This window comes from Chiloscyllium plagiosum, unplaced genomic scaffold, assembly GCF_037043375.1.
Source record: "Chiloscyllium plagiosum isolate Xiang-an unplaced genomic scaffold, Cpla_swu_hap1 HiC_scaffold_37, whole genome shotgun sequence".
Classification (NCBI taxonomy): domain Eukaryota; kingdom Metazoa; phylum Chordata; class Chondrichthyes; order Orectolobiformes; family Hemiscylliidae; genus Chiloscyllium; species Chiloscyllium plagiosum.
In genome coordinates, this window is record NW_028270175.1 from 21669128 (window position 1) to 21681426 (window position 12299).

General features: G+C 45.6%; 2 protein-coding genes across 6 annotated transcripts in view; both read left to right on the forward strand.

The window, feature by feature from the left end:
• Positions 1-7683, forward strand: part of LOC122540340 (pleckstrin homology domain-containing family G member 5-like) — a 221642-nt gene extending 213959 nt beyond the window's left edge. For 3 of the 4 annotated variants that reach the window (XM_087980446.1, XM_087980447.1, XM_087980448.1), the window contains 2 exons: positions 932-1965; positions 6533-7683. In XM_087980446.1, the coding sequence (XP_087836572.1) occupies positions 932-1943 (1012 nt within the window). In that variant the 3' untranslated portion in view covers positions 1944-1965; positions 6533-7683. The remainder of the gene's footprint in view (positions 1-931; positions 1966-6532) is intronic. The other variant, XM_043675906.2, reaches the window with a different exon arrangement.
• A 151-nt stretch (positions 7684-7834) lies between these two features.
• The window catches only part of LOC122540341 (tumor necrosis factor receptor superfamily member 25), a 48626-nt gene continuing 44161 nt past the window's right edge, over positions 7835-12299 (forward strand). For both annotated transcript variants that reach the window (XM_043675914.2, XM_087980449.1), the window contains exon 1: positions 7835-8442. In XM_043675914.2, the coding sequence (XP_043531849.2) occupies positions 8389-8442 (54 nt within the window). In that variant the 5' untranslated portion in view covers positions 7835-8388. The remainder of the gene's footprint in view (positions 8443-12299) is intronic.

Genomic DNA, 12299 nt, shown 5'->3' on the forward strand with positions numbered 1-12299 from the left:
TTCAAATCTCCATTTCTGTAATCTCTGATCTCGGTGTTTTAAGTTACCTTTACCCAAATTAAACTTTAAAATTTGCCAATTTTAGACTGTCAACGACAAAAATGAGAACTTTGTTAATTAGTGAAGTTGTATCTGCGATCCCACAAATGTTATAGATGTTTCCTGCCTCTTTCACACTGTCTGCCTTCACTCTCTCTCCCTGTATCTCTTTGTTCAACCCTCTCTCTATCTTCCCCCCTCCGCAATGCCCTTTCTCCAAGCTTTGTTTCTCACATGTCTCTGTCTTTGATTCTTTCTCTCTTTCCCATCCACTTTTCTCTGATTCCTAGTCTTTCTCTCTTCCAGCAACTTTCTCCCTCTTTCTCAGCTTGTCTCTTTTACCCTGTGCCTCTGTTTTCCCTGTCACCCTCTTTCTCTTTCCCCATCTCTTTCTCTTTCCCCATCTCTCTCTCTTTCCCCATCCCTCTCTCTCTTTCTCCATCTCCCCCTTTCCCCACCTCTCTCTTTTTCCCCGGCGCTCTCTCTCTTTCCCGTCTTTTGCCCCTTCTTTCTCTCATCCTGTCCCTCTCTCTCACCCCATCCCTTTCTCTGTCTCTCTCTTTCCCCATCCCCCATCTTATTCCCCATCAGGTGACAACCACCTGATGAAGGAGCAGTGCTCCAAAAGCTAGTGCTTCCAAATAAACCTGTTGGACTAAAACCTGGTGTGTGTGATTTTTAACCCATCTCTCTCACTATCTTTCCCCATCTCTCTCACTCTTTTTCCTCATCTCTCCCTTGACCTGTCCCTCTCTCTGTCTCTGTATCTCTCTCATCCCATCTCTCTTTCTCTTGCCCTATCTCTCTTTATCTCTCTCTCACTCTCTCTCTCTCTTTCTCTCTTGCCCTGTCTGTTTCTTGTTTCATTAATCTATTTGTCTGTTGCTTGCAGTCATTCAGACAGTGTGCCAGAGAGGGTTTCGGTTGTAATGATTGACGTGAATGAAGATCTCTCCTCACCTGACATGGAAGGAGCCACCTCGCCATCTGATGATGCTTCACTCCGGAGTACAGGATCCTCCAGCTCTCCAAGCCAGGGATTACCCTGCAATGGGCTTACTTCCTCAGGCCTCTCGATTCCCAACACCAAAGGCCAGCTGCTGAAGGCTGATGCCTGCCGCTCAGCCTCCGTGGACAGTGCGTACGGCACCTTGTCCCCAAGCTCCATGCAAGAGTTTGAGCAGCAGCAGCAGCAGCAAGAGTCAGCAGATGACGATAGCGAGTCGACTCCCCGCCAGAGAGCAGCCTCACCACCGGTTCACTGCCAGAGTCTGGAGCAGCCCCTCTCTCACAAACTCAACAACCTCAAATCAAAGTCGGAGACCAACCTACATCAGCTCGTTACCACAGAACCTTGTGTCTCAAGTCAGTCGTCTCTGAGTAAGAGCCTGACGAAACTCTGTGTGCCCGTTGAAGAAAGACCAGACCAGCTTCCAGTTTCCGATGGCACAGTACCCAATCAGTCTGTGCTCCCCGTTCCTTATTCACCCACTGCCACCAAAGTAATGGAGGTTCTCAAGCGAGCAGAGACTCAACAACAGAGGACAGTTCCAAGCCCCAGCTCCCGAGAGAGGGCTGCAGACACCAGCGACAGTGAGCTGTCTGAGGTGGAGGAGTTGAACTTTGGACCGAGTTTGGAGCCAAGCTCCGAGCCTTGCACGTTGTCCCGCTCCGACATGGAGAATGAGCGGACCTCTCCGTCTGGTACAGATGAACTCGCGGACCCTCACGATCAGGCCAGTGGGCAGCCGAGCGGCAGCAGTCCCTCAGGACTTTCCAAAGGGACAATGTCAGGCCCCCAGGCCGGGCAGCAGCGCAAACTGACCTTGGCCGAACTGTACAGAATGCGGACCAGCCTGCTGTTAAACTCCACATTGACTGCATCGTACGTCACTGTACCCTGAGGGGCCGAGGGCTGGAAGGAGGGTGGGTGGGAGTTTGTATCTGAGAAGGCAACAGGGGAGAGATGGAATGGGGTTGGTGGTGGTGAGAAGGGACTGAGAATGGGGTTGGAGATGAGGCGGGGAGGCAATGTCACTGAATTCCTTTTATTCCTGTGGCCACTCAGTAACTCTTAATTCCAAGGAATTGGCCTGCTCCCTAATTCCCATTGAGGAGGTTAATCTTTGTAGGTATCAAACCCGTAAACCAGACCCAGTCCTTTCCTATCCCTGATTCATCAATACCTCCATCTCCCCTCAGTTGGCCTCAATGTCCCTGAGTCAATCAGAAAGGGGTGAGTGGCCAATGGATAGGAATCCAGAGGTGGCAGCTGGAAATGAACACTGAGCACAGGGACATAAGTGACTTAGATGCCTTCAGCTGCTATGTTAGGTGCTAGAGAGCAAAACAATGACAATTTTATCATTTTGAAATTTCAACATTTCCTCAACGATTTTATTTTAAATATATGTTCATTCATGGGCACCTCAGGCAAGACCAATGTTTCTGGTCTCTCTAATTTCCCTGAAGCTGATAGTGAACCACCTTCTTGAACTGCTGTGATGTAAGCCTACCCCACTGTGCGGGAGGGAGGCAGTTCCAGGATTTGGATGCAGCGACAGTGAAGGGCAGTAATATATATCCGGGTCAGGATTGTGTGAGACTGGCAGGGAAACCCCCAGGTGCCAAGGCTCCCATAGATTTGTCAGAGGTCACAGATTACAACTGATGTTTGATAAGGTTCCACACCTAAGAGCCCATGGCATTTGGGGAGTGGCGAACTATTAGAAGACAGAGTTGGATAAAGGAGATATTTTCAGAATGGTTAAAGGATAGCTAGTGGATTGCCAGAGGTGTCAATGCTGGGTCTGCAGTGATTATGATTAATATTCATGACTTAGGTGAGGAAAGTAAATGAACTATAGCCAAGTTTGTGGCTGACACAAGAATTGGTGGGAAGGCAAATGGTGAGGAACAACATCAAGAGTCTACAGAGTGTTAAATGAATGGGCAAAAAAAAACTTGACATAGGGTCATACAGAATGGAAACAGACCCTTTGCTCCAATCGCCCATGCCAACCAAGTTTCCTAGTCTGAACTAGTCCCACTTGCCTGCATTTGGCCCATATCCCTCTGAACCATTCCCATTCATATACCAGTCCAAATAGCTTTTAAATGTTGTAATTGTTATGGCCTCCACCACTTCCTCTGGCAGCTCGTTCCATACGTGCACCACCCTCTCTGTGAAAAGTTGCCCTCAGGTCCCTTTTAAATCTTTCCCCTGTGGGAAAATGTGAGGTTTTGCACTTTGGCAGGAAAAACAGAAAAGCTGAATATTTAAATTGAGAACTACTGCAGCATAAATGACTCACAGGTCCTCATGCATGAATCACAAACAATTTGCATCCAGGTTCAACAGGTAATTGGGAAAGCAAATGGAATGTTTGACCTTTATTTCAAAGGGAATGTTATATAAAAGTCAGAAGTCTTGCGAAGAATATTCAAGGTTCTATTCACATTTAGAATACTGAATGTAAGGAATGATATATTGGAATTGCAGGTGGTCTAGAGAAGGTTCACTAGGTTCATGGAAGGATTCCTTCAGAAGGGCTCATGCCCGAAACGTCAATTCTCCTGCTCCTTGGATGCTGCCTGACCTGCTGCGCTTTTCCAGCAACACATTTTCAGCTCAGTAATGGAAGGATTTTATCATGATGAGAGGTTGAGTAGTTTGGGCCTTTACTTCTTGAAGTTTAGCAGAATGGGAGGTGACCTTATTGAAGCAGGCTTGGGGGAGCCTGATAGATTTGAAACTAAGAGGCATTCTTCCTTGTGTGAGAGTCTGGGACAAGAGAGCATCATCTCAGAGTATGGGATCAACAATTTAAGACAGAGCTGAGAAGGAATTCTTTTCTCTTAGTGGGTAATAAAACTGTGGAATTCTTTACCCCAAAGGACTGTAGAGAATGGTTGAGGCAGAAATGTATCTGACAGTAAGGAAATCAGTATAGAGATAAGGCGGGTCAGTGAATGGTACAGCAGACCTGATGGCTGAATGGTCTACCTTTGCTTCTATGTTTCATGGTCTTATTTGAAAAGTGTTGGTAAATGAGGCATGGTGAGTTGCTTCAATGTCCAACTGTGCACTGATAGTGAAGGGAGTGAATGTCTAAGCTGGCAACTAGTGTACTGATCAAGCACCTTTCTCCTGAAGGTGCCAAGTTTTCTTCGAGTACTGTTGGAGCTGAATTCATCCAGGCAAGTGGAGAATATTCAATCATACTCCTGACCTTGCCTTATCAAAGTTTTGGACAGTCTGGAGATGAGTCACTCATCACAGGATGCTGGTCCAGCTAAGCTTCTGGTTGATAGTTAACCCCTCAAATCATGATTGTGAGGATTTACTGGAGGCCTGTGATCAGCGGAGTTCCACAGGGATCGATGCTGGGTCTACTTTTGTTTGTCATTTATATAAATGATTTGGATGAGAATTTAGGAGTCTTAGCTAGTAAGTTTTTGGATGACACCAAAATTGGTAGTATAGTTGGCAGTGAAGAAGTTTGTCTAAGATTACAAAGAGATCTTGATCAATTGTGCTAAAGGGCTGAGGAGTAGCAGTTGGAGTTTAATTTGGATAAATACAAGGTATTGCATTTTGGTAAAGCAACCAAGGGCAGGAGTTATACAGTTAATGTTAGGGCTTGGGTGGTGGTGTCAAACAGAGAGAGACCTAGGGGTTCAGGTACATAGTTGTTTGAAAGTTGCATCACAGGTAGACAGGGTGGTTAAGAAAGTATTTAGCACACTTCCTTCATTGCTCAAACCATTGAGTGCACGAGTTGGGATGTCATAGTGAGGTTGTACAGAACATTGGTCGGGCCATTTTTGGAATATCATGTACAGTTCTGGTTGCCTTGCTATAGGAAGGATATTATTAAATTGGAGAGGGTGCAGAAAAGATTTACATGGAGGTTACCGGGACTGGAGGATTTGAGATTTACGAAGAGACTGGATAGGCTAGGACTTTTTTCACTGGTGCTTTGGAGATTGCAGAGTAACGTTACCGAGGTTTATAAATTCATGAGGGGTGCAAATAAGGCAAATAGCAAAGATCTTCTCCCTAGGGTGGGGGGGGAGTTCAAAGCTAAAAGGCATATTTTTGAGGGAAAAGGGACCTGACAGGCAACATTTTCACACTGAGGGTGGTTCAAATGTGAAATAAACTGCCAGAGGAAGTGGTAAATGCAAATACAGTAACAACATTTAAAAAAACATTTGGACAGGTACATGAATAGAAAAGGCCTGGAAGGATATGGGCCGTATGCAGGCAATTGGTACTAGTTTAGTTTGGGAAACTTGATGGGCATGGACTAGTTGGACCAAAGGGTCTGTTTCCATACTGTATGACTCAACAACGCTGATGTCAATGCCATTTAAGGTCATGTGGCAATGGTTAGATTCTCTCTCAGTGGAGATGATAATTGCCTGACACAAATCTTTCTGACATCGGCCGGAGAATATCATGAGCAGAGGCTGTATAGTGTAGCTGAGCGAGTACAGAGCAAACATTGCAATAAGCAAATTAGCCAGCAGATCTCCCACCAAATACCCGCCTTCCCTCAAGTCATTTCCCTAACCCTTGCCAAAGTTGTCTCTCTCCCTGCATGCACAGGTGTCTTCCCCTAAAAAACTACTGTTTCTCTTTTACCATGCACGAGCCTCACCCCTGCAGTATGTCCCCTCCAACCAACTTGCTTCTGTCACCATCGTCATGCCTTCGATGTCATTCTCCATGCCTGGGTATCTTCGACATGTCACTATGGTTCACATTCCCCAGATATTTGCCTCCTGCTGCATCAATCCGTTTCTCTGATGTCTACTGCATCACCCAGTGTCTGCATCTTCCACACACACAGACACACATACAGATACACAGATGCATACAGACATACACAAATACACGCACAGACACATACAGACATACACACACACACAGAGACACATACAAAACATACACAGACATGCATGCACACACACACACACACAGACCTTGTCTCCCCCTAGATGTCTCTTTCTCTGTCCCAGATGCCTTTCTCTGTCCACCTGTATTGACAAGGGCCCCAGTCCTCCAGTGTTTGACCTCAATGCTATCTCCCACCCCAGGTTTCAACATCCACTTCCCAGATGCTATTTGTACCCCCTCCCCAGGTGTCCTCCTCACTCCTGCCTTTTCCTGAGCCCACCACCCTCCCCTCAGTCCCACCATCCTCCCCAGCACCCCCCCCCCCCCCCCCCTCCCCCAGCTCCCAGGCTTTCCTAGTGTAAGTACTTCCACTCTGAAGATTTTATGCTCTGAGTTAGGACAGGAACATTTTGGAAATGTACAGGACCAAAAGGGCCAACATTAGACCTCTGTTGATTGACTCAACTGTCTGTCCAATTGGTCCTGTTCCTTGGCTCTTTCCCTATAACCCTGCAAATGTCTCCTTTTTAAATGTTTAACATTGGGATGTTCTAATTTATCTGAACAATCTCTTTGCTCCATTAACAGGGAAGTGTAGCCTTGCATTGGGCGTGAGCAGTGGGGCTTGGCTGGAACTCTAATGGATGGAAAGGCATGGAACGTGAACTCTGACCTTCTGAGGTGCCACCATCATGATCCTTGGAACATTCCTGCCCGTGCTCAGAAAGGAGCTGAGAATTCTGTCAATGCTCGTGGACCTGTTACAGAATCAGTGTGGACAGCAAGCAATGGATGAACGTGGACATAGTGCTATGGGAGTGAGGAATGTGTATATCAAGCTGGTGACCTGTCCCAACATTCGCTCTCATGAGAATTAAAAATGCACCATAATATTTTAATGTATAAAACTTCACCCAGCTACCAGGGGTGTCTGGGCTGCCTTTTGTATGTGGCAAAGAAAAGGAATTGAAAGTTTGAGTCCTTTTTCTGCTCCCATCTCTTTCCTCCAACTCTGTTGATCCATTTCAGCTCCCTCTCCTCACCAGTCTCCTTCTCTTCGCTCTCTCCTACTCCTCATCCTCTTCCCTCTTGACGTGCCTCCTCTCTCTGTTACTGTCTCCTATCCTCTCTCCTCCTCTCTGTCTTGTCCCCATGGATCTCTCTCTCATCTCACTCTTCACTTGCTTCCAGAGAAGCCATATGACTGAACAAGGAATGGCACCAGCCAGTAGGTGGCTTTGTTAACTGTAAGTGTATTGCTCTGTCCACTGGTCATCGGGTTGGTGGAGACTAAAGGGCTAGTGTACCTACTCTAATGGAAAAAGGGATGCTGTTGTAGCATGGGATAGCACATCAACACCCCCAAACCCCCCCACCCCCCAAGTGTTACGCAATTGAAAATTCAGCCAGGAATCTGGTACCGTCCAGGGAGTATACACATCTGCGTGGGTATGCACAGTGTCTCAATCACTGCTCGGGCCCGAACAAGGAAACTTCCCCTCATAGATTTCAAGCTCTTAAGTTATTCTGAAAGTCTCCCACTGTCAAATTCCCACATGTGTACTGAGCCGCTTCCAGATTGAAAGTTCCTTCGCCAAACTGTTAACTCCTGAACATGCTGAAGGATCCGGACAGTGTAGGAGATTTCCTCTTGTCGGTCTGCAGCTGATGTTTGCTTCCCTTAAACCAGCAATATTGTTTTTTCCCTTAATAATGTATAAAGTTTCATATTTATTAAGCTTTTGTGTTTATTTTGTGTTTGTGTGCTGCCATTGCATTTGGTATTAGAATTTTTTTTCACCATCCTCAACGTCAAACATTTTCACTGCCTCTTATATAGTCTGTCACTGCTCTCTAAGTGTAACTCTCTCTGTGTCTCTCCAAGTCTCTCTGTTACTCTTCCCTCTTCTCAGTTTGGTCTCTTTCTCTTCCTACCTCCAAGTTTCTCTTGCACTTTCCTCTATCTCTATATCTATTAGTTTCTCAGGATTTCCTTTTCTTGTTTCTCCTGATCGGTTGTCCCACTCTCTGTTTCTCCTCCCTGTGCCTGTGTGTATGTTTTCTCCTGTCTGTTTATCAGCTGTCAGGCATTCAATTTGTCACTCTACCCATCCCCGTCTGACTCTTTTTCTCCATTCTTGTCTGTTAGTGTCTATTCTACTCTCAGTCCATCATTACCATTGGCTCTCTCCATTCTTCCATTCTCTCTCTCTCTCTCTCTCTGCCACAGTCTCTGATCTTTTTAGACTTCTCTGTGGTTCTGTCTGTTCCTGTCTCCTCCCCCTCACCCACTGCCTGTTTCACAATCTCATTTGAATCTTAAAAAGCCATTTTTATCAGCAAAGCAGTGTTCTGAGAATTGTGTGTCTGTGGGTGCCGAATTGACAAACAACTTCACTTAGATTTTGAGAATCAGCTCAAAGCTGGAGCTGGAGCTCAGTACCATGAGGACTGGGATTGGAACCAGGAAGAGCAGCTGGCTGTTGATTTGGATTGGGGTGAGTTATAAGGAGCAGGAGCTAGAGTAACGATTTTAACCATGACTTGGAGGTGTCAGTGTTGGACTGGGGTGGACAAAGTTAAAAATTACACAACACCAGGTGATAGTCCAACAGGTTTATTTGGAAGCTCACAGCCACCTGATGAAGGAGCAGCGCTCTGAAAGCTAGTGCTTCCAAATAAACCTGTTGGACTATGACCTGGTGTTGTGTGATTTTTAACTAATTTTAACCATAACTGAGATTGCAATTGGAGTCTTTGGTTTATATGTAAAACTGGAAAAATAATTTTCATCACTTGGATTCATTCTTAATTTTTTCATTGTTTTTTACAAAGTGATACTTTATCCCGTTAACCTCTAGCTGGTGAGAATTAGGTAGGAGTGCAATCGAAGTTTGGTCGGGCTTTCTCTGTCCATTTTGCCTCCCTGAATTCTGTAAATTTTGGAACGATGTGCTCTGACAACGATTTATTCAAAACTGGGTAAACCACTCATAATCACAGGAAGCTTTCTCAAAAAATTGGTTCCTTTAACGTATTGCCTTATTATTTTTATTTTTTGATGGAGGCATTGTCATTTAAGTGATTTAATGTTAATGTGGAGAATCAAATCATTGGAGAGACCACAAGTTTAAAATAGAGAGACCCCAGGCAGAATTCTTATCTCCAGGAAATGCAAGTATTCAACCTTATAACTCCTTTGAAAATGATCCGTTTTCCGATCTGGCATGATGTGGAGCAGACTCAGGTTATTGGGCCAAGCTACAGAACTGTAAATATTCCCTGGGGTTCCACTTCTCCAGGAAATGGTAGCTGGAATATTTTGGACCCCAGCAATTGCATTCAGAAGCATCAAGTTATTTCAAAATCAGAAATCCCAGGTTTTATCACTTATGGTAATTAAATGGGTGAAACCTAAACGAGTAGCTATTGCGCTGACTCCTGAGTCATAATCTTGATGTCAATCTGGAAACCACATTAGGTCTCTTTACAGAAGCCCTAGTGAAAGCAAAATGGTTAAACAACCATGTTGACAATGGACTGACTGTGTGAAATTGGGTCCTTGTGGTTCACTACTTCCAACCCTAATTGGGTCACGTTGGTTTATTGAGAGGATGGTGACAAGAACTGGAGTTGGTGCAGGCCACTGTCATGGTGCAGGTCTGAGGAGAGGGCCCTGCTGCTCTGAGTGAAAGATTCCCATCTCAGGCTCGCTGTGAGCAGTCTCTTAACTAGAGCTGAATGGGTATCACAACAAGCCCCTGTATAGGTCTGGGTCTGAGGAAAGGTCTTTGCCTTGGACTAGATATGTAAACATGCCCTCAGTCTATTTGCTTTTAGGCCTAGCAGTGTCTCAAGTTGGTGTGAGGACAGTGAAATAGCTCCACAGAGGCCAGTATCCCATCACAAAGTCGCCCTTTATTTACACAAGCACATGACACTGACCCAGCTAACACAGAGCAGGCTCCTAGATTAAGCAGAACCTCTGACCCTTCTGATAATTATCTGTCAGTCAGAACTCCCTAATTGGACCAGATTAACAGCCCCAATCAGGGACCTCGTATTATATGAGGGTCCAGCTGGCTGACCTTATTCCAATCACTACATCCCTCCTCCTCGAAGTCTGAGACATAGACCTGTTCTTTGTCTTGTAGCCCCTCCTGTGATGTTTTTGCATCAACTCTGGTCCCTCTGATTCAGCCTCGGAAGCAGGTAGTGGGTACTGGACTGTAGCCCGGCTCCTGTGCCCGCAGTTTCTCGGCCAAAATTCATTTTCTTCCTCAGGCGGAATGGATGGAGACTGAGACATCTGCTATGTCTATCTAGTCCTCAGAGTTTTCTTCAATGCTGGATGAAGGTGAAGAATACATGGATTCCAACAGCCTTTCCAGCTGTTCTGAGGGGCCATGATGTTTTTCTCCTGCTCCGTTTGCGGGTTTGTGGCTCTCATGTGGTCCATGTGCTTGTTTAGGATGACCTCACCTATTTTGTACATCATAGAATCTGACCTCATATTGACCATGCCTCTTACTCATGCAGGGCCATTTCTGTGATTTCTACATCAACATCATCCCCGAAAATAAACTGTCTCTCTCACTTAGAGGAATCTTGTGTCCGGTATTGGTATTCTTGGTGCAGTTTCACCCTCCCCCTCAGGTTTGGGAAGATCAGATTTAATCTGGTGTGGAGCCTTCTCTCCATCAGCAACTCTGCTGGAGCTCTCCCTGACATTGTGTGAGGGGTGGTCCTATAATCAAACAGGAACCGGGACTCTTTGGTATTGAATGAAGCTGTAGGCTGTTTGTTTAAGGCTGCCTTCAAAGTTTAGACTGCTCTTTCTGCCAGACTACTGAACAATGGATGGTATGGAGCTGTCCTCATGTGTCGATTGCCATTTGACTTTAGGAAATATTTGAATTCCCTGCTGGTAAACGATGGCCTGTTGTTCATGACCAATACTTCCAGGAGTCTGTGTATTGCAAACATTCGCAGCTTTTCTATCATCATCCCTGTGTTTAACAGATATCCAACCACCTTAAGTGGGTGTCTACAATGGGTAAGAACGTTGAGTCCATGAAAGGACTGGCATAATCGATGTGTAACCCAGCGATTCCCACAAATGTGGGGGGGGCTGCTGGCAGTAATTATTGGCACTCTGGGCACTACCCCAACCAAGACGACCACATTGGCATACAGTCCTGGCCCCCAGACATAACTTCTGACCAAAATCCTCATTTTGGAAACCCCTGGATGCTCTTTGGTGGAGATCAGCCAGTATCTGGCAGTGACCTTTACTCAGGACAATCACTCTTACTCCCCATGATAGAATGCTACAGTAATCTGATCTCACTGGGTCCAGAAAGATTTTAATTCTGCTTTTGATGGCCCTTGTGTTTTCCTCGTCACCAACAGCAGTTTTGCCAGGATGGGATTGTTTTGTGTCCACAGTCTGATATTGTCAGCAGTGATAGGAAGGGTGCCAAAAAGTTTAAAACCAGAATGGTCCCTTCTAGATGTATATGCCAGTAGGAGGTGGCTCAAGACATTTACATTTGCCAGCTGGTCTACCAACCTGCAATGGTACCCGCTCAGAAAACCACCCATCATTGAATTTGACCTGAAGCAATGGGCCATGGCCCTGTTCTCTTTGAGTAGCCTTAGCAGCGGTTTGTCATCCGTTACTATTACAAATTTATGTACGTAAAGGTATTGGTGGAACTTTCTCACACCAAAGATGTCTGCCAAATCTTATTTTTCTATCTGAGCGTATCTTTGTTCATTGTCAGCCAAAATTGGGGGAGCATACACTACTGGGCGTTCCTCTCTGCTGGGCCATCAGTGAGCCAATACTGCCCCAATACAGTATGGAGAGACATAGCGTGTCAGCACCACACCTCGCTTGGGGATCATAGTGGGCCAGCACCTTCGATGACGATAACCACTTCTTCACTTCCTTAAAGGCTACATCTTGGCTGCACAGCCATTTCCAATGCTGCCCCTTTTTCAATAGCAGGTTTAATGGTGCCAAGATGGAGGCCAGGTGACCTATGAATCTTCTATATTAATTCACCAATTCAAGAAAAGATCTAAGCTCCGGTACAGACATGGGAGCCAAGGCACCTTTGATCACCCTCACTTTATCTTTCAACGGGTATAGCCCGGTCTTGTCGACTCTGTAACCCAAGTAGGTCACTTGGGGTGCCTGGAACAGACATTTTCCCTTCCTAAGGCTTACCCCAGCTTTGGAGAAATATTTAAGCACCGTGTCCAAGTTCTCTCAGTGCTCTTTATTGGTCTTCCTCATTATTAGCACGTCATCCAGATAAATGCCGACCTGGGGTAGGACTGGTAAAAT